The 22256-nt window shown below is 40.3% G+C and overlaps 1 protein-coding gene across 2 annotated transcripts in view; it reads left to right on the plus strand.

Annotated features, from left to right (window-relative positions):
* LOC140186641 (proton myo-inositol cotransporter-like) overlaps positions 1 to 22256 on the plus strand; it is a 184046-nt gene that overhangs the window by 107011 nt on the left and 54779 nt on the right. For both annotated transcript variants that reach the window (XM_072241035.1, XM_072241036.1), the window contains exons 5-9: positions 1460 to 1623; positions 4789 to 4909; positions 10045 to 10170; positions 14052 to 14173; positions 19869 to 20021. In XM_072241035.1, the coding sequence (XP_072097136.1) occupies positions 1460 to 1623; positions 4789 to 4909; positions 10045 to 10170; positions 14052 to 14173; positions 19869 to 20021 (686 nt within the window). The remainder of the gene's footprint in view (positions 1 to 1459; positions 1624 to 4788; positions 4910 to 10044; positions 10171 to 14051; positions 14174 to 19868; positions 20022 to 22256) is intronic.

Genomic DNA, 22256 nt, shown 5'->3' on the forward strand with positions numbered 1-22256 from the left:
AGATCTACTCCTGTTTTTCTTCTTTGCTTTAATCCAGCTGCCAAAACACCTGTAATATACTCTTTTGTTTTATGAATTTCTTATGTTTTGTAACTGCTTTTGACTCATGTGCCTGTTCATTTTGTTTTGTGGGACAATTTTTTTTATAGCAGTGTGTCGTGTTGTGAGAAGTCCACAACCCATTTTAAACTCAAGCATTCAAGCATCTCCACAAGAACCCCCACCCCCATCCCTCTCCTCTGGCTTCAGCACCTTGACCAATCTGGCCCAGTGCTTAAATCAGCTAAATAGCATTTTGCTTTTGAACTTGGGCCTTGCTGCTCCAATACGCTCTCTGGCCTGGAATCCGCCAGTTCGATTCAGCCCGTACCCAACCTTTCCAATCTGGCCCAGCGCTTAAATCGGTTAAATGTCGGCCTTTTCCTTGCTCTTGGGTCTGGGTCCCACTGCCTCGATTCTGCCTCGCTTCAGCTCTGCTAGCTTCAGTTCTGCTGCTTCAAATTGGGTCCAAGTCCACTACAGCAATGGCCAAACATTGGCTCATCCCCCGCTCTCTGTCTTGGGCCCTGTTGCCTCAATTCCACCCATACATGCCACGCTGCATCCATCTTACACCTTCGAGACTTCAGTTCACACCGCCAAAATGCCAGATAATACAGGTGGTTCAAAAGCTCACCTCCAAAGGGAAGTTGCAGGCTACTGATTGCAGAGACCAGAGCAAAAGTGTGTTTAATAGAGTAGTTCATAGTTTAATTTGTTGCCAGCAAGTCATCCCTGTGCTTCGCCAGCAGCATCATAAACTGGCAAAGTCAAAGCCAAAATAAATCTATTATAAAAGTATATGTGCTGTATGTCACCATAAATTACTTGAGATTCATTTTCCTGCAGACATTTACAGGAAAGAAAAGAAATACAGTAGAATATATGGAAAATTATGCATAAAGGCTGACAAAAATTGTGCGAAAGATGACAAATTGTGCAAGTAAATGAATAAATAATATTGAGAGCATGAGTTGTAGAGTCCTTGAAAGTGAGCCTATAGTTTGTAGAATCAGTTTAGGGTTGAGGTGAATGAAGTATCCATCTTGGTTCAAGAGCCTGATGTTTGGAAGATAATAACTGTTCCTGAATCTCCTTCTTGATGACAGTTGTGAGAAGAGAGCATGGTGTTGGGGGCTCAATGATGGGTGCTGCTTTCTTATGGCAATGTTCCTTGTAAATGTGCTCAATGGGTTCATTAACTGTGTGGACATAAGAATTGATGTTGGAAACAAATTTCCTAAATCATAAAAAAATCCAGTTATTAATACTGTGTAGTTCCCTTCTCTTTTATTGTCTGGAAATGCAGTGTGATTCATTAATGTATGTTTGTTGCAGTACAAGTACATAATGTTTCAGTTGCCTTTAGTTTACATCGTACTGTTAATGATTACATACTTTCTATATCTGTTACCACTAGGTACTACAGTGCTACAATATTGCAGATGTCGGGAGTCCAAGATGACAAACTGGCAATATGGTTGGCAGCAGTCACAGCAGGAACCAACTTCATTTTCGCAATGGCTGGAGTCTGGCTGGTTGAGAAAGCTGGACGCAGAAAACTCACCCTATTTAGCCTTACAGGTTGGTAACTTAAATTCCTGGGTACTTGAATTAACAGTATTACAACCTTTTAGCCATGTCATAGAGCAGCATAATAGTTAGAGCACTGCTTTACAGCACTAGCATTTACCGATATGGATTCCAATACCCTGTGACATCTGCAAGGAGCTTGTATCTACTCACCTTGACCGGCTGGTTTCCTCACATATTCCAAAGACGTACAGTTAGGTTTGGTGAGTTGTGGGCATGCTACGTTTGTGCATGGCGACACTTGTGAGCTTGCTGATTTGATTTGATTTCACACAATTGACACATTTCACTGTATGTTCCTAAGTATGCTGACAAATAAAACTGATTTCCACTTGACTCAAATTAAATAAGGAAAGTCGAGGCTCCCCTGAAAAATAACCGACGATTGAAATTTCTTGTAGCAATTACTGCGATTTAGTGATTACTTAAAGGCTTTCCATTCAAGGCATTTCCTTTTAATAATGATGTAATGAAGACACTAAGATAAACACCTTTGAAGGCTGATATTTATTAAATATGTCACATAAATTATTTTGGGTGCCCTTCTGATTCATGATGGTGCAATAAGAGAAAGTGGAAGTTTGCTTGTTTGCATTGATGCTGGTGATCTTGGAAACTGCAATGAAAGAAATAAATGATTCTGCAAGTTGCATTTCTGAGCTTCATAGTACAGATGAAATATTTCTATAAAGATACAATCAAATATTTGGACATATTACCCAGTTCTACAGTTGCCATGCTGCAAGTGTGAAGCTCCAAACCTTCAAAGAATATTGAAACTTAGTGCTGCATTTTGGTAAAGAGAAATAATTCTGTTTGAGTCGCAACAGATTTGAGTGAATGTGGCTTAACTTGAAGTAATACATGAGCTAATAACAGCCATGCAAATGAACAATCAATTTGCCACCTGTTTCATTACATGGCTAGGTGTTTGACTTTTGTTCTGATGGTACTAGGGATGTCACAACTTGAGTCTTGAATTAATCAGAAGTTGGTGACGTTTTCAGTCCCAAAATATTTTAACAATGAATTCTACTAATACCAGTAATTCAGATTCAGATTATTGTTAACAAAACAGGTTTCCCCCACCATCCGAAGGTAGAGCGTTCTTATGAAACAGTTCGTAAGCTGAAGTGTCGTAAAGCGAAGAAGCAATTACCATTTATTTATATGGGAAAAATTTGTGAGCGTTCGCAGACCCAAAAATAACCTACCAAATCATGCCAAATAATACATAAAACCTAAGATAACAGTGGCATATAGTAAAAGCAGGAATGATATGATAAATACACAGCCTATATAAAGTAGAAATACTTTTCCACAATCATTACTGCACTGTTCTCCGCAGCGAAAATCTCACGGAAGCGCTCTCAGCAGAAACACAGCGCAAGTGCTGTTGGCAAAAAACACGGCGCAAGCGCTCTCGGCAGAAACACTCTCCCCAGTAACCTTTAAGCTATGAAGCTACCAAATCATACCAAATAACACATAAAAATACACAGCCTATATAAAGTAGAAATAATGTATGTACAGTGTAGTATCACTTACCGGAATTGGGAAGTCAGTGCCGAGCACACTGATGATGGTGTGTTAGGCTGAGTCCTCGGAGGTTGGGTTGGTGCAGTGGCCCCCACCCTCCAGACTTCTGACCAATACCGATCCGTGAAGAACGCAGTGGTCCAGCGGTGGCCGGGATGCACCCAGCACATCTTTAAGAAAAAAGCCAAAATAAACAAGCTATTTAATTAGGTGCCACCTGGCACGTAAACGTTGGCCCAGATCAGAGGCAACGCAATTGGCAATCGCCTCTGATCTGGGCCGAGATTTACGTGCCGGGCGGTACCTAATTAATTAGCTTGTTTATTTCGACATTTTTTTCTCAAAGATGTGCTGGGTGCGTCCTGGCTACCGCTGCATTTTCCGCGAATCGGTATCTATCCGTGGCCCGAGGGTTGGGGTGGTGGGACACTGAGTTGTCGTCTGTTTCCATCAGGGCAAGCAGGTCATCTTCTTCTGTGTCTGCCTGCCTCGATGTTGAAGGTCGAGGTTCATCATCTGCTGTGGCTGATGTGCATGGCTTGAAAAATGACAGTATGCTTGACTGCTTAGCCTCGCGCATTTTTCTATCATACAGTTCTTTGTAAGCACTCAAACCATCTTGCAAATATAACCTAAACCGACGTACCCTTTCAAAATTAAAGTCGTACTTTATGCAATCATTGCAGCGAAAATCTCATGCAGTTGCTTCATGTTCAGTTCCTGGACAACTTCACTTTCAGTCCATTCGCTACTGCATTCGGTTTCAATTGTTATCCTTTCCTCTTCCTATTGCATCAGCTCTTCATCTATCAGTTCTTGGTCATGGGATGCCAAAACCTCTTCAACATCATCTTCGTCAGCTTCCATAAGCCAAACTCACTTTATCCTTACCTCGTTCACCGCGATCGAAACGCTTAATTATGTCTAGTTTTACGCTATGTGTAACACCCTTACAAGCTCTTTTAGGCTTTTCCGATACCTTAGAACTCATCTTGCTAACGGCTGCTCACAGGCACGTGCTTAAGCAATGCCGGCTAGAATGCAGTTCCGAATCCGGGGGCGAGCGGCTGCTGGGGGCGCGCGCTTCCTTTTTTTTGTAACAGTGAAAACACCTTCTGTTAGCGAAAACAGGTAACTAATGTCGGTCTTTCATAACAGTGAGGTTTCGTAAAGCGAACGTTCGAAAAGCGGGGGACACCTGTAATACTGTTATCATTAGTAATAGAAATAACGCAAATCAGGAAATCTGAAGCAAACTAAACAATACAAACTGCTGGTTGTTCAAGCTTAGGGTACAGAGGTTATTCCACTAGATGAAGTGACTGCAAAATATTATGGCAAATTAATGTTAGTCAAAAAAGAAAATGTTTTGGGCTCTTCAGTGATTCCACCATTTTCTCTTTGGTGTTCGTCTTGAGTTTTGGAGAAGACTCGTAAACTCAATCACTGATTACTAGCATTGTGTTCCTTCCTCAAACATATTTTTCAGTCATTTTGGGTTTTATGAAGCAAAAATCATTAATTATTGTTGATAGCAAATTATTTGTGCATCTCATTTAAGGGATGAAGTTCTGATGTGATTTAATTTTTTAAGATTTTCTTCTAATTTTTTTTCAGGAACAACAGTAAGCCTTGTGATTCTAGCAGTTGGGTTTTTATTATCGGCTCTAACGTCACCACCTGTAACCCTGCACCCCAGAGACCCTTCTGGACGTAATGTCAGCTGTGTGAATTATAAGTAAGTACTCTTTTTAGGGATTTAAGATACAAGCTCTCATTGTTGTGAAGCTGTTCACTATTGTTGGGTTGTGACATGTACAACAGCCTTAAAGTGCAAAAAAAACTACAGTTGTGGAATTCCCGTAAATGCAACCGATTGGTAAATCAGCTGGCATGGTGATTGGGCACAAAGATGGATTCGAGGGTCGGCATTGATGGTGTAATGAATGAATGGCAGGTTTGAAGAGCTATATGGCTTTGTACTGTTTCTGTTTCTTACATTCTTAATATCCACCTGGAGAGTAATGATGGAAATAGATAAAATATGAGGGGATGCCAAAGGCCTGATTTTAAAAAAAAATTAAAGCTGAAACGAGTTTTTTCCATCATAAATTTATTTTCTTCCAGCGGTTCAAGCAGGAACAGGAACTGAAAACTGTACACTCATTTGTAATTTTATCAGAGAATTTCAAAGCAGCAAAAGGAATGGTTTAGACACCATGTTAAATAACCTTAAGTTGCCCAACTTGGTATATGATTGAGTGACCAAGAGAGTTTGACAAGTATTGAGAAGAATCTCAAATTTGTGCCCTCAAATAGGTGGGGGGGGGGGGAATTTTTGAAATGCTCATTTAGAATAGTTTCTATTTAATCACAATACTGATGATCGTGTTGAAAGTAATTACTACTTAAGATGGCTAAGCATATTGAAGCATCAGTATAACCTTGTCAACTGCACATGGGGCTGTCTTTTCTGAGGTTTCATGTTTTCTGATAAGATAGACCTGATGGTCTGAATGATTAACCTCTATGCTGGACTTCGAGTAGGTCCATCGAAACCCACTCTTTTATTTATTTCCCTGTGACCTGTTGCCAACTGCTATCAAGTGCATCGGGGATAACTTGCAGAGATCCGTTAAGTTACCAACCTATGCATCTTGCGGATGTTGGAGGGAACCACAGCACTGATGAAGACACATGCAATGGTAGGGAAAATGTGTAAGCTTCACATAGACATCGTGAGGTCTGGAATGAGCCACTGTGCCACACTGGATCTATCTGTGCTGTCCTTAGTTACATGGGACACTATGCAACTGGGAAGTGGGCAGTATGGCCTAATTCTGCTCTAGTCTCTATGGTCAAATGGACCCTTTGACCCAAGATGTCCATGCCATTCATCAGGGATCATGCTACTTACAAATACTTGGTCCATTGAGCTGCAGATTTCAATATTATGAGAGTACCTGAGTATATTACACTAATGGTCAAGGCTTCCAAACATAAGAAGTAACCTGTAATAGAGAGACTTTGGTTAGAAGTACATTACCCCGAGAAAGTGGCAACACATAAGCTGAATGGGATGCTTGTATTAAGCAGATGGGGAATTAACTACCAGACTTGGGATATCATGTTGCAGCTGTACAAGACATTGATGAGATTGTACCTGGAAAATTGTGTGCAATACATGTTGATATACTTAGAAAGGATGCGATTAAGCAAGACAAGAGTCCAGGAAAGATTGGCAAGGATGTTGCAGGGGATGGGGGGCTTGAGTTATGAGGATAGACTGGATAGGCTGGGACTGTTTGCCCTGAATCAAGGGAAGCTGAGGGTGTAATGTTAGAGAGGTTAATAAAATAAGGGCATGGATAAGATAATCACAACCTTATTCCCAGATATAGTTGTTTAAAACAAGGGGGTGTAGGTTTAAGGTGAGAGGGAAAGATTTAAAGGACAATGGAAATACAAGTTTTTTTCCACTCAGTGGGTGGTAAGAACAAGCTGCCAGGGGTGGTGGGGGGTGGAGGCAGATAAAAGAACATAAGGCATAGGAGCAGAATTAGACCATTTGGCCCATCGAGTCTGCTCTACTATTCAATCATGGCTGATCCTTTTATCCCCTCCTCAGCCTTCTCCCATAACCTTTGATGCCATGGTCAAAGAAGAACCTATCAATCTCCACTTTAAATGCACCCAACAACCTTGCCTCCACAGCTTCCTGTGGTAACAAATTCCACAAGTTCACCACGCTCTGGCTAAAGAAATTTCTCCGTATCTCTGTTTTAAATGGACGCCCCTCTATCCTGAGGCTCTGCCCTTTTGTCCTAGACTCCCCCACCATGGTAAAGATCCTTTCCACATCTACTCTGTCTAGGCCTTTCAAGGTTTAAATGAGATCCCCCCCCCCATCTTTCTGATTTGCAGCAAGTACAGACCCAGAGCTATCAAACAACCTCGTATGGTACCCTTTCATTCGTGTAATCATCCTTGTGAACCTCCACTGAACCCTCTTCAATGCAGGCACATCTTTTAGATGAGGAGCCCTGAACTGTTCATAGTACCTCATGTTGAGGCCTCACCGGTGCCTTATAAAACCTTAGTATCACATCCCTGATCTTATATTCTGGACCTCTTGAAATGAGTGACAACATTGTATTTGCCTTCCACACCACCAACTCAACCTGCAGGTTGACATAGAAAAAGATAGAAACATAGAAAACCTACAGCACAATACAGGCCTTTCAGCCCAAGATGCTGTGCCGAACATGTACATACTTTAGAAATTACCTAGGGTTACCCATAACCCTCTATTTTTCTAAGCTCCAAGTACCTATTCAGGAGTCTCTTAAAAGACCCTATCGTATCTGCCTCCACCACTGTTGCCGGCAGCCCATTCCACACACTCACTACTCTGCGTAAAAAAAAAACTTACCACTGATATCTTCTCTGTATCTATTTCCAAGCACCTTAAAACTGTGACTTCTTGTGTTAGCTTGTTTGGGTTACTGTTGAAGATAAGAGATAGGAGAATTGTGTGCCCTCTTGTTCTGAACTCCCATATCATGGTAAATATCCTAGTAGGGGTTCGGTTAAGGGGATGAAGAGAGAAGATGTGGGAGAGAGGAGGACATAGGATTTGAGCCTGAGTCGGATCGAAGGAGGATCGGCAAAGGGGAAATCGTGAGCTCCAGCTTGTGCACATTAGACTGTTTCACTAAATGGCCCCTTTTCGTTTTTTTCTTTACTAACTCCTTTTTCAAATTAAGAATTATAAAACTAAATCCTTTAATTGTATGCAGAGTACTGGCTGTTATTTTGTGGTACTTATTTGTAACAGGGTAACGATTTTGTATGTAGGTTCCTCTTACATAAATTCCATTAAAATGATGCTCTCTTGTATTAGCCATTGGCACCCTGGAAGAATGGCACTGTCTATGCCTCTTATCGTCTTATATACTCTCATCTTCCTTCTCTCCAAAGAGAAAATTCCTAACTCACTCAATCAATCCTCATAAGACACACTCTATTATCTAGGTGAATGTCTGCCACATTCTTTCTAAAGCATTTACATCACCTTTAGGGTTTTCCCATTCCTTCTTACAAAATTGCTCGAGTTGTGCTAGGTTAGCTGGGGAGCAGTGGTGGACAGCAATCCTGAGATCTTGCCAGAGATGTTTGATGGGGTTAAGGTCAGGACTCTGGGTAACTAAAGGACATCAATTCTCCTTATTTGAAACCACTCCATGGTTGCTTTGATAGTGTGCTTTGGGTCATTGTCCAATTTAAGTTTTTTTTTGGCAGGGGCTAGCAAATTTTGAGAGGCCTCACCATGAGTACTGTTAACAGTTTTTTATTCAGGAGTTCGCAAGGCTTCATGGTCATTGTAGTCCTTCTCTGGGTAAACACAACGTATTTGACTGCTACTCTTGTCAGTTGGTAACCCTACCCGCCCTCCCCGCCCCCCGGCCCGGTCGGCTGGTCCACAAGAATATTGTCAATATTAAACCGGCCCGCAGTGCGAAAAAGGTTGGGGACCCCTTCATTACACCAGTTGTATCATCTTCAAAACACCTGGATAAATGGTGAGATATACTGTGTCCATACTAAGGATGGTTTACAAAACACCATGCTGTGGATATTTGTTCTTGCAATAAAACCACCTGCGCCTGTTACATCATTCAATTACTTTTCTAACTACCTGCAAGATACCTTTAAGTTTCTTTGAAACTATTGTCATTGTGCATTATGCAAGATAACTGATTTCCGTCTGTAAGTGTTTTGAAGTTCTCTCATTGTAGCTTGAAATGCAAGCATATTCTAACTCCTGTCCTTCACTTCAAATGATATTGACCATGGAAAAAATTCAATATGGAGGATGATATCCATGCCATGGTGTACTTAATGAAAACTGCTTATGCTTGAGGAAACATTCTCATTTTCTTCTCAGTGACTTTTCCCTTAAATGCTGATCTATATTGTGTTTTGTGTAGATCTTGTTTTAGAGTGCTTCTGAAATCTCACTGCAATCAGTATACAAAGAATTGTCCATGTAGGATACAGATCAAACTAAAATATTATCAGACAAATTAATTTTTCTATCTTATGCTTTTCATTAAAAGTGTAACAGTAGTTTAAAAGATTTTCTAATGTGGGAGTATTGTTATTAATATGTTAAAATGGAATGTAACCTGATTGACCAGGCAAGTCTCATTCTGTTCTCTATGGCACTGGAGTGACAGTGGATTGAGACTACACTCATAAATTCACCAGATTGTTGTGGTGTTTCTGCTGTCACTGATCATATTTAGTGATGTTATAAACTGCAACCTCTAGGTGAAAGAATAAAAACATAATGTGATAAATGGTTACTTCAAAATGAAAGTAATGACCATAAGAATATGATATTGTTATAAATCTATTTCTGTTCAAGCTGGTGCCAAGTCAGATATTGTTCATAAGCTTAAAAATAGAGTTTGAGGTGTGATTCATGAACTATAAAGTTACTTAATTTCTAAATTGCAATGTCATGAATGTAATAGTGTAAACTATTTTTGTTATTAGATACAGTGCGGAGTAGGCCCTTTTGGCTCATCGAGGCACACCGCCCAGCAAATCCCTCAATTTAATGCTAACCTAATCACGGGACAATTTACAATGAGCAATTAACCTACCAACTGGTAGGTATTTGGACTGTGGGAGGAAACTGGAGCGCCTGGAGGAAACCCACGGGGAGAATGTACAAACTCCTTATAGGCAGATGGGAACAATTTCACTTTAATTCTTTCTGAGATATTGTAAAACAAATATACTTTGAACATACGTATGTTTTCTTCAGAAATTACCAAACTTTATACTGATTTCTTTTACTTCTAGATTTTGTGACAGTTGTATCTTGGATCCAAACTGTGGCTTCTGTTTTAAAATGCAACATCCTAATGTAACAGAATCATCCTGTGTTCCTGTGAGCAACAGATCTGATACCAGTGCTGCCTGGGGCAGGTACAAGACTCAAGTTGTATATTTTTAATCTTTATGAATGCAGAAAAAGCCGATTGAAGGAGAAGCTAGATTGTATATTGGGAGAAATAAGGAAAAAGAGAAAAGGTAGTATTGTACCTGAGTCAAAAGTGGTGTTTGACAAAGAATATACATCCAAAAATATGAATCTGCAATCCTTTGTATTACTTTGCTCTCTGTCCAAAATTGGTCAGAATATGTGCGTGCTATTTTCAAATCTTAAAGTATCATCTTAAAGTAACAAAACCAGGACAAGTATAAAATAATGCTATTTTAAATTAAGTTGTCTCCTGGGGAAGAATTTGCTTGCTTCAAACATGGTGGGAGTGCCTAAGACCAGAGATCACAGCCTCAGAATAGAGGGGTATCCTTTTAGAAAGGAGGTAAGTTATTTCTTATTTCTTCAGCTAGAGTGTGATTCTGTGGAAATTGATGCCACAGGAGGGCATGAAGGGATGCAGAGAGAAGGCAGGAGATTGGGGCTGAGAGGAGAATTGGATCAGCCAGGATGAAATGATGGAGCAGACCAAATGGCCTAATTCTGCTCCTATATCTTGTGGTCAAACTGATGGCTTTTCAAAGGATTGCAAGTGTACATTAGTGATAAGCTGCAAATCTAAAGTGCAGTTAAAATACAGGCCCACAATCCCTTATCCGAAATCCTTGGGGCCTATTGCATTTCGGAACTCAGAATCTTTCGGATTTCAGACCCCACCACCACCGATACGAAAAAACACGTATGCTCAAGTCCCTTATTTAACCTGTCTCAGTGCAGTGGACTTTAAGATCCAGCGGTGCACCAAACCTACGCACATCCTCCCGTATACTTTAAATCATCTCTAGATTACTTATAACACCTAATACAATGTAAATGCTATGTAAATAATTGTTATACTATATTGTTTAGGGAATAACAAGAAATTTTATTTCCAACAAAAACGTTCAGTAAAACATAAAAATATACAGCTTCAAACGAACCGAATCAAACACATGGTAAATGACTTATTGGGATAAATGTAGAACGTCACTGTCACTATAAAACTTCAGTAACTTGTCTTTCTGTCTATTTAAATCATATACAGTGGTAGTTCCGACACTACTGTCTTCAGTAAGACACCGCACAGACACACCACGATCAAGCTTCTGCAATAACTCCACTTCCTGCGTTATTGATAGAGAAGATTCCTTCTCTTTTTCTCATTGTTACCCATAGGGGTATCTGCAGCTCTTTTTGACATTTTCACAGTGAAATTAAACACAATGTCAACAGTGAACACAAAATATCAACAGACAGCAAATGTACGTGTAACCCGTACGAGCGCTGAACCACAACTGACGTCTGGCGGCCTCTGCTAGTGCTGCCACATCACACCTGAGTGACAGCAGCTGTCGGCAAAAAAACTTTGGTTTTCGGAGCTTTTTGGATTTCAGAATTTCGGATAAAGGAATGTGCACTTGTACCATCTATGGAAACAGTTTTAATGTGGCTGGATCTAAAGAACTGAAGTCTCTGAATATCATTGTGGTCAAGCACTGTTAAATACTGTACTTTTAAATAATAATTTAATTTTTTTAAAAATCCACATGGAATCAGATATATTAGCACTGACTTACTGTTTATGGTCATGAAACTTGTTTTGCAGCAGTACAGTGCAAATACGTAAAATACAAAAATAAATAAGTAGTGCCTAAAATAGGAATAACAGGGTCAAATTTTTTGGCAGAAAATACACTTGGTCAATAGAAGCAGCAGCATTTGCCAACTCAGTTTTTCTCATGGCACTTAATTCATATATAAATATGGATAAAAGGTTGAACAGAGAAGTGATGGTATTCATTTTTATTTGTGGAATCTGAATTGTTAACAGTCATTTGTGCCAAATAAGTTAAGAAATCACTGTCTTCCATTTGATTTACAGCTTACCGGGTTTAGAAGAGAAGGCATGTTCCATCGTAGGATGGAATCAGAATCATATTTCTTATTGCTGACTTAGATGACGTGAAATTTGTGGTTTGGCAGTAGTGCAATACAAAGGCATGAAATTACAAAATATTGCAAAAAAAAATGGTATCAAGATAGTGTTGATGGACCATTCAGAGATCTCTTAGCAGAGGAGAAGAAACTGTTCCTAAAACATTTGAGCGTTGATCTTCAGGCTCCTGTACCTCATCCCTGATGGTAATGTTGAGATGAGGCTTGTTCCAGATGCTGAGGGCGCTTACTGGTGGATACTGCCTTCCTGAGGTACTGCTTCTTGAAGATACCCTTGCTGGTGGGGAAGGTTGTGCCTGTGAGGGAGCTATCTAAGTCCACTATCCTCTGCAGCCTCTTGTGCATTGAAGCCTCCATATCAGACTGGAATGCAACCAGTCAGAATGCTCTTCACTGTACATCTATAGAAATATAAGTCTTGCAACAGTATTGAATAAACTATAGCGAGGAACAAATTCAAGCATCCAAGTATCAAATAAGAACTCTTATAAGTATGTGTTAGTAGAATAATGCACAACAGTTTACTGTCTTGGTATATCAATCATACCAGAATTTATAATGAGTTTCTTTCCATTCACTGATGGTGTTCGATCAGCTGAGTTAGTTGAGCAGTTATTTTTGCAATGAGTAGAGGCTTTCTGCCTTTACTAACCTTTCCTTTCGTACACAGTTTCAAATCTCCATCAGCATCTGGGTGAAATAAAAATTCTTCATTTCCTCTTCAATCCTTCAAGTTGGTTTGAACCCTGGCCCCTCCCTAATTTTATTCTGTACGTCTCAGATGTTTATCGGCAAAACCATCTTTCCTCATACATTGTTTTTACAATCCTGTGGCCTAAGTGGTGTTCTACAAAGCCTTAACTTGCATCCCTGTTCTTATTTTCTATGCCTCATTTAATAAAGTAAGGCCCTTTTGCCTTTCTAACCACTCTATTGACCTTTAGGAATTAATGAACAAACACTTCAGCTCTGTTCCTGCACATGTTTTTGTATCCTCCTATTCATTGTGTAATTGGTTACTTTATTACATCTCCTGTCAGATCTCACATGTTAAGTTTTCCCACTTCCTGATCCATTAATTTCTTCCTCATTTCTAAATTTTTCAATTTGAGGTCAGCCTCAAGACTCATTTTTGTACCATCAGACATCTTTTTCATGCTGCATCTACTGTAACTCTAAATCGTTCAACCATCATGAGACTAAATGTTGAGCCTTGTGATCCCACTGTGGAACAAACTTTTATTTGCATTAATGTTACATAATTTCATGCTGTAAAGAAAGCAAAAATCAGTGTAGGAGTATTACTTGACAACATTTGACACTAAGCCACAAAATGCAATACAAAAGATTCAAATTTGCTTTGCAAGCTGACAATAGGCTCAGATTCCCATTTCATTCCTCTGATTATGGACTTGGTGATGAAGTTCATCAGTTTAGAATAACCACCGAAGCAGCTTAGGAGAAAGATGAGGAAACAATTTATCGGCCGTGTTTAGAGCAGACAGAATTCAGCCATTGCGTAATGGTTAATGGAAGAAAAGGAGAATGGTCCCTTATATACCCTATAGTAAAAAGTTTACATCAATAATCATTCTCAAAAAGATTATTTTCATGCAATACTAATTAGCTGAGGCAAGCTACTCCTCTGTGAATCTTCTTGTACTGGCTTGTCCATTTCCCGGGTCAGTCTCAGCTGATGCAGTCATTTGAAATTGCTTCTGATTTAAATTTTCTCAAACTTAAATACTTTAATATACTCATTGATTATCCATGCTTATAACATTTTTCTTCAAAAAGGAGTATTTTCAAGATTTTATTTTGCCATTTATATTACATTATCACTTGCAATAATCTTCATTGTTCCTTACAGATGCAGTAATGAGTCTGAGTTTAAGAAAAAAGGGGTATCTTGGGCATTCAACTTCTGCCCCACAAAATATTCCTGGACGGCATTACTGGGTCTTATCTTGTATCTTGTTTTTTTTGCACCAGGTATGAAACTTTTCACTTGTTACTCATGTGGTCATACATTGTGTTATAAAGAACAATTAACAGTACTGCACAGTACAGACTTTATAACCTACTCTTAAGATCAATCTAACCTTTCTGTCCTACATAAACAGGTTCTTGATAAAAGCAGTAAAGCTCATTTTTACTACTGCATATCTAGTTTCTAAAACTAATTTTTAGTGTGAGGAAAAATAGTTTAAGTACAGATGTGTGCTATGCATTTTAACAAACACCCATATCCAGCATATCTTCCTTGGCCATTTCTACCAGTGGTAATAATGCCACATCATCTTCTCCCCACTTTCCTCTGCCTTCTGCAAGGACCACTCCCTCCATGCCTCTCTGATCTACTCATCTGTCTTCCCCCCTCCCCACCCAATCTTCCCATTATCTTTCACCCCTCAGTCCAGCAGTCGCTCCAGGTTCCTGTTGCAGCACGGCTATTTACTTATTTAAAGATACAACACAGAGCAGGCCTTTTTGGCTCAATGAGCCACACACCCCAGCTTCTCACCTATTTAACCCTAGCTTAATCATAGGACAATTTACAATGACCAATTAACCTACGAAGCAGTACTTCTTTGGACCGTGGAAGGAAACCAGTACCCGCTAAGAAATCTCACCCAGTCCCAGGGAGGATGTACAAACTCCTTACAGAAGATAGAACATAGAACAGTACAGCACAGTACAGGCCCTTCAGCCCACAATGTTGTGCTGACCCTTAAACTCTGCCTCCCATATAACCCCCCATCTTAAATTCCTCCATATACCTGTCTAGTAGTCTCTTAAATTTCACTACTGTATCTGCCTCCACCACTGACTCAGGCATTGCATTCCATGCACCAACCACTCTCTGAGTAAAAAACCTTCCTCTAATATATCCCTTGAACTTCCCACCCCTTACCTTAAAGCCGTGTCCTCTTGTATTGAGCTGTGGTGCCCTGGGGAAGAGGCGCTGGCTGTCCACTGTATCTATTCCTCTTAATATCTTGTATACCTCTATCATGTCTCCTCTCATCCTCCTTCTCTCCAAACAGTAAAGCCCTAGCTCCCTTAATCTCTGATCATAATGCATACTCTCTGAACCAGGCAGCATCCTGGTAAATCTCCTCTGTACCCTTTCCAATGCTTCCACATCCTTCCTGTAGTGAGGCGACCAAAACTGGACACAGTACTCCAAGTGTGGCCCAATCAGAGTTTTATAGAGCTGCATCACTACCTCGCGACTCTTAAGCTCTATCCCTGGACTTACGAAAGCTAACACCCCATAAGCTTTCTTAACTACCCTATCTACCTGTGAGGCAACTTTCAGGGATCTGTGAACACGTACCCCCAGATCCCTCTGCTTCTCCACACTGCCAAGTATCCTGCCATTTACTTTGTACTCTGCCTTTGAGTTTGTCCTTCCAAAATGTACCATCTCACACTTCTCCGGGTTGAACTCCATCTGCCACTTCTCAGCCCACTTCTTCATCCTATCAATGTCTCTCTGCAATCTTCGACAATCCTCTACAGTATCCACAACACCACCAACCTTTGTGTCGTCTGCAAACTTGCCAACCCACCCTTCTACCCCCACATCCAGGTCGTTAATAAAAATCACGAAAAGTAGAGGTCCCAGAACGAATCCTTGTGGGACACCACTAGTCACAACCCTCCAATCCAAATGTACTCCCTCCACCACGACCCCCTGCCTTCTGCAGGCAAGCCAATTTTGAATCCACCTGGCCAAACTTCCCGGGATCCCATGCCTTCTGACTTTCTGAATAAGCCTACCGTGTGGAACCTTGTCAGAAGCCTTATAGATCACATCCACTGCACTACCCTCATCTATATGCCTGGTCACCTCCTCAAAGAACTCTATCAAGCTTGTTAAACACGATCTGCCCTTCACAAAGCCATGCTGACTGTCCTTTATCAGACCATGATTCTCTAAATGCCTGTAGATCCTATCTCTAAGAATCTTTTCCGACAGCTTTCTCACCACAGACATAAGGCTCACTGGTCTATAATTTCCTGGACTATCCCTACTACCTTTTTTGAACAAGGGGACAACATTCGCCTCCCTCCAATCCTCCGGTACCATTCCCGTGGACAACGAGGACATAAAGATCCTAGCCAGAAGCTCAGCAATCTCTTCCCTCGCCTCGTGGAGCAGCCTGGGGAATATTCCATCAGGCCCCGGGAACTTATCCGTCCTAATATATTTTAACAACTCCAACACCTCCTCTCCCTTAATATCAACATGCTCCAGAACATCAACCTCACTCATATTGTCCTCACCATCATCAAGTTCCCTCTCATTGATGAATACCGAAGAGAAGTATTCATTGAGGACCTCGGTCACTTCCACAGCCTCCAGGCACATCTTCCCACCTTTATCTCTAATCGGTCCTACCTTCACTCCTGTCATCCTTTTGTTTTTGACATGCTGGAATTAAACTCTAAACTCTGACACCCCAAGCTGCTATAGTGTCATGCTAACTACTACACTACTGTGGTGCCCAGGTTCTGTTTAACCTGGCCATCTCCCACCTCCACTTTCAGTCCTTTTTACCTGAAATGTCAACAATTTCTTTCCCCCACAGATGCTGGCCTGCCTGCTGAGCTCCCCCAGTGATTTTTGCTCTGGATTCCTCCACTTGCAGTCCCTTGTTTCTCTCTCTAATGGGTCCATATTTTGTAATTCAGTACAAAGAATGATGCTTAATGTTCATCTTACTGACAACCACCACGGTTTTTGCAAGCTATTTTGCATATTATTAACCATGTGATCCAACATTGTTCTTGGTGGGGTACCTAGAAAATCTGAGCACGTACATGTAAATAAACATAATTCTCCCAATTAGTTTGAAGAATCCTCACTCAAGCACAGTGTTCAAATTAGAAAATGCTTATTAGATGGAAAACACACAAAAAACAGAATGAAGTGGAGAAATACTGCTGAGATTCAAAAGTAGGGAAAAGAGGCAGAGGAAAATACTGTGACTTTTAGATTTCCAATACAAGTGCCTGTAATTTCAAAATAAAATTTAAAACTGGAGAAATTATTTGATAGTTGTCGTCTTCTTATCGTGTCCACGGACAGTCTATACCTGGCCCAGCCAGAACTGGACACATTTTTGCACCTTGTTGAATTCGGCAAGATCTGCAACAGTACAGGGTTCCTCTAGTGATGGGCATTGCAGGAGATATTGCATAGTTTGCGGCTCAGTTCCATATTCACAAGTTGTCGGGCTGGTTGTATTTCCTCATTTGCTTAGTGACACCTTTTAACATCCTACACCAGTCCTAAGTCTGTTAGGGCACTTTCAAGTTGCCCAGTTGCAATTAGCTCCTGGGGAAAGGCTTTCATCCAGTGGAAATTCCATCGTTGGGGGTTGTTTGAGACTGGTGAACCAGTCTTTCCACAAGGCAATGCGGGCTTCAGATGGGGTTGATTGTAATGGAACAACACTGTTCACAAAGCTCTTCCTTGACTTTAGGTGGCTAGGTGTAGGTGTGTGACCATGTAGAGGGTGCCTCTCATCTGATCTTGCTGGCTACTGTTCTTCTTCTATCAGGGGGAGCGATACCCACCAGGATATATAGGCTGTTGGTGTTTGTTGGTTTTAAACAACCTGTGATAAGTCGGCAGCTTGCATTCAGAACGGCATCCATCTTCTTCGCATGAGTAGGTCTTTCCCATGCAGGGCAGGCATATTTGGCAGTGGAATAGCAAAGAGCAAGTCCATTGGTTCGCAATGTTTTCGAGCTTGCTCCCCATTTTGCGTTAGTGAGCTTATTTAGGATATTGTCTCATGCTCTCACTTTTGCCTTTGTCTTATTGATGTGGTTCTTGAAAGTGAGGCATCTGTCAAGGGTGACTCCTAAGTAGACAGGGTGCTTGCAATGCCTCAGTGTTGCTCCACACCAGGTTACTTTAAGCTGACGTTTGGCTTCATGGTTTTTGAGGTGAAATGCACAAACTTGCGTCTTTGATGGGTTTGCACGGAGATGGATTTCTTCATAGTAGGATGTTAGTCCCTCCAAGGCTCAAAAAGCATTTTCTCCACGGTGTTAAAATCAGTGCTTTGGGCTGTGATGCATAAGTCATTAGCATATATAAAATGGCGTGTGACATCATCTATTGGTTAGTCATTTGTGTAGATGTTGTACAGCAGTGGTGGAAGCACACTTCCCTGAGGAAGAACATTCTTAAACCATCACATTCTTAGCTTCCTAATGGGATATTTCAACCCATTATTCAGTATGTGCCCACATTCACACACATTGTATCTATATATTACTAAAACTCTCATGCTCTGTCTGTCTGTCTGTTTGTGACCTCCAATTAGTGCAAACGGTGCATTACAGCAGCACTTTTTGGCTAAATCGAATTAAAATGCGCTAACTTACAGAATGCAGGCAAAGTTCAGGGTTATATATTCGTATAAAATTGCTCATTCGCCAAAAATCAACAGGTTGGCTTTCACCCAAGAGCCGGTTGGCCATCATGGAAATCCCGATGACAGCCCGATGCATGAACATGGCCAGCCTCAGCAGCGACACCTACTGGAGCAAAAGGGCAGGGCAGCTCTATTTCAGGGGTCACATTCTGCTGATCACCATCAGCATGTGCAGGATTGGGACAGATCTAACTGCCACCCATCAATAAGAGATAATTAAACCTTGTTGTAATGACATAGTTCGAGACACCCATAAAACCCTTTGCTGCAGTCAAAGGACAGCGGTGACTATATCACGTCCATTTAGGAGAGCGCCAACCACATATCAAAAATAATCAGCATCCTTTAGTGTTAGTGCTTCGTATCTTCTATCCAGCATTAGGGTTAAAAAAAAAAAAGGTCAGCCGAATTATGCTGCATGGAAAGGGAAGGGGGACATTACGGTTAAGAGATGACACCAAACGTCGATGGGAAGCGGCAAGGAGAGGGAGAGAACAAGAATCAGATGAGGCCAGGGCCGCACGACTCCAGGATCAAAGAGCCAGGACAAAAAAAGGTGAGAGAAGAAGAGTCAGAGGAGGAGAGGCATACATGTCTCCAGGATCAGAGACAAACAACAAACAGCAGAAGAGCAGAAGAGACGGGGGATGAAAGGAGTGCACATCTCCAGAATGACAACGAGAGGCACAAGGGTGGCAGGTAAACCAGAAATGATGCCATCAAAAGTGTCCTTCGTTAAACGAGGAGGAGCTATATTTGCTTTGCTACGCGTCGTTCTTGTTTAATAAACTGAGGTTTTCTGCTTCAGTTTCCAAAGCAAAGCGATACCAATAGCATTCAGGAAAATTTAATGTTCATTCTGGTCACATCAGACTGCAGTACCCTTCTCTCAAAGGGTGCCCCAATGGGTCACCCTGTTGACTAGTATATTTTAAGATTTATCATGAAGGACATCACAATGAACTGTTTGAAACATTGTATCTTTCACAGTAGCCTTTGTACTTCCGTGTTTAGCTGCACATCTGTGTTGTAGAATTGCAGACAGATATAACAAAATTTGATAGCCTCAGTTAATTGTATGCCAGATTTTATACCAAAGAGGCTTCATTCTGAGATAAGGAGCTCCTCCGTGACATTCTGCCATGGAGTCCTGCTTTGTTGATATATTATTACACATACAATTTTCATTCCACGGGATTAGCTCTGACTTAATTTTGTACCTTTTTTAGGAATGGGTTCTATGCCTTGGACAGTAAATTCTGAAATATATCCCATGTGGGCAAGAAGTACAGGGAATGCAATGGCTTCTGGAGTCAACTGGATTTTCAATGTCCTTGTATCAGTGACATTTTTGCATTTGGCAGAGTATCTCACGTATTATGGTAGGAGATGAATTTCACTTTACCAAATGTTCTTTAATATATTATATACTAACAGATAATTGTAAAATTTTGACTCCCACTGGCTCAAATTTCATGTCTAAAAGAACTTGCTATTCAATATACAACACATAGTTCTCAACAACACCATTCTAGATTATTTGAAGGGATGTATTTGAAATACTTTATAAATATTCAGCATCATCTGAATAAAAAATCAATGGGTGGTCATTTTGCACAGAAGGAAGTTTTCAAGGATCTGAAATTCAACTAGTGTCAATACTAAACATTGTTGTGTCACCACTGGTATTTTGTCTCAAATTTATTTTTGAGAATTCAGTAGAATACATTTCAGAGCTTAGGATAAAATGTGCTGAATGATTATGCAGTGTGTTTGACAGTACTGCCTGGCAGTAAATTTCTTGATAATTCTGATGGATCTCTTAATTCAGAATTTAGCATAATTCCAACTATTTAATCAATTGACCAGCTTGCGTAGTGAAAGGAAAACAATTTTTAAAGTGAAAGCTTTGTGATTAAAACTGCTATAAAGTTTTAATCACAAAGCTTTTGTTTCTATCCAACTTATTATTTTAATTGGCAGTCTTAATTATTTGTATTTTTTCTTTCTTTTCAGCAATCATAACATTTTTATTTTGTGCCACCATCACTGCTAATAATCAATGTAAAACTTTATTCCTTAAAAATGTTTAAGTTGTCATTGTAGGTGCAATATCAATTTAATGCACTTAGGAATTACTTGTGCTTCAAGTTTAATTTCTAAAACAGGCATGATTCTGACATATTTATCCATCTCCTAATTTTCAAACATGCTTATTTACTCAGTTTGTTATTTGTATCAACAAAATGTTGACCTTTTTATAAAATGCTATCATTGTCGATTTGTAACTGAGTGAATTATACTCATCTGGTTAGAGATTAGGAATAGTAAAGGGAAAAAAATCACTGGTGGGAGCTGTTTAATCGGTCACCAAATAATAACATCACAGTGGCACAGGCAATAAACAGAGAAATATCTTTGGTATATAAGAATGGAACAGCAGTTATCATGGGGGACAGATAGATTGGGTGAATCAAGTTGGTCGAGGCAGTCTTGAGTAGGATTTCATAGAATGCATTCTATGATGGCTTTCTTGAACAACATGTTGCTGAACCTACAAGGGAACGTACTATCTTAGATCTGGTCCCGTGCAATGGGGCAGGTAAAATTAGTGATTTTGTAGTTGGGGATCCTCTTGGAAAGAATGATCACAGTATGATTGAATTTCTCATACAAATGGAGGGTGCAGTAGTTCAATCCAAAACCAGTGTGTTATGCCTAAATAGTGGAGACTACAATGGGATTAGGGAGGAATTCGCTAGTGTAGACTGGGAACACAGGCTATATGGTGGGACACTTGAGGAAAAGTAAATGACTTTCAAAAGTATATTCCATTTAAAAGCAAGGACAGTAAGGGTGAGGAGAGCTAGCCTTGGATAACAAAGGAAATAAAAGGTGGCGATAAACTCAAAGCTCATACATACAAAGTTGCTAAGACTAGTCGGAAACTAGAAGATTGGGAAAACTTTAAAAAGCAACAAAGAACCACTAAGCAAGCAGTAAAGAAAGGGAAGGTAGATTATGAACATCAATTAGCACAAAATATTAAAAATGGACAGCAAAAGTTTTTATAATTGTATAAAGCAAAAAAGGGTGGCTAAAGTGAATGTAAGTCCTTTGGAGAATGAGAAAATGGAATTGATATTGGGTAATGAGGAAATGGCTGAGGCTTTGATTAAACTTGGGAGTCCTGATCTTCACGGTGGAGGACACGTCTGACATGCCAAAGTGAGATGTTATAGATGCGATGGAACGTGAGGACCTCAATATACAATAGCTATCACTAAAGAGGTAGTGCTTAGCAAACTTGTTGGCCTGAAGATAGATAAGTCCCCTGGTCCTGATGGAATGCATCCCAGGGTACTGAAAGAAATGGCATTAGTTGTAGTTGAGGCTTTGCTGATGATTTATCAAAATTCTCTGGATTCTGGACATGTTCCAGCCGATTGGAAGACAGCGAATGTCAAGCCACTGTTCAAAAAAGGATGTAAGCAAAAGGCAGGTAACTACAAGCCAGTTAGTTTAACATCTGTAGTTGGGAAAATGCTTGAAGCTATCATTAAAGAAAAAATAGTGAGGTATCTGGGAAGAAATGGATCCATCAGGCAGACACAGCA

This window comes from Mobula birostris, chromosome 23 (assembly GCF_030028105.1).
Source record: "Mobula birostris isolate sMobBir1 chromosome 23, sMobBir1.hap1, whole genome shotgun sequence".
Classification (NCBI taxonomy): Eukaryota; Metazoa; Chordata; class Chondrichthyes; order Myliobatiformes; family Myliobatidae; genus Mobula; species Mobula birostris.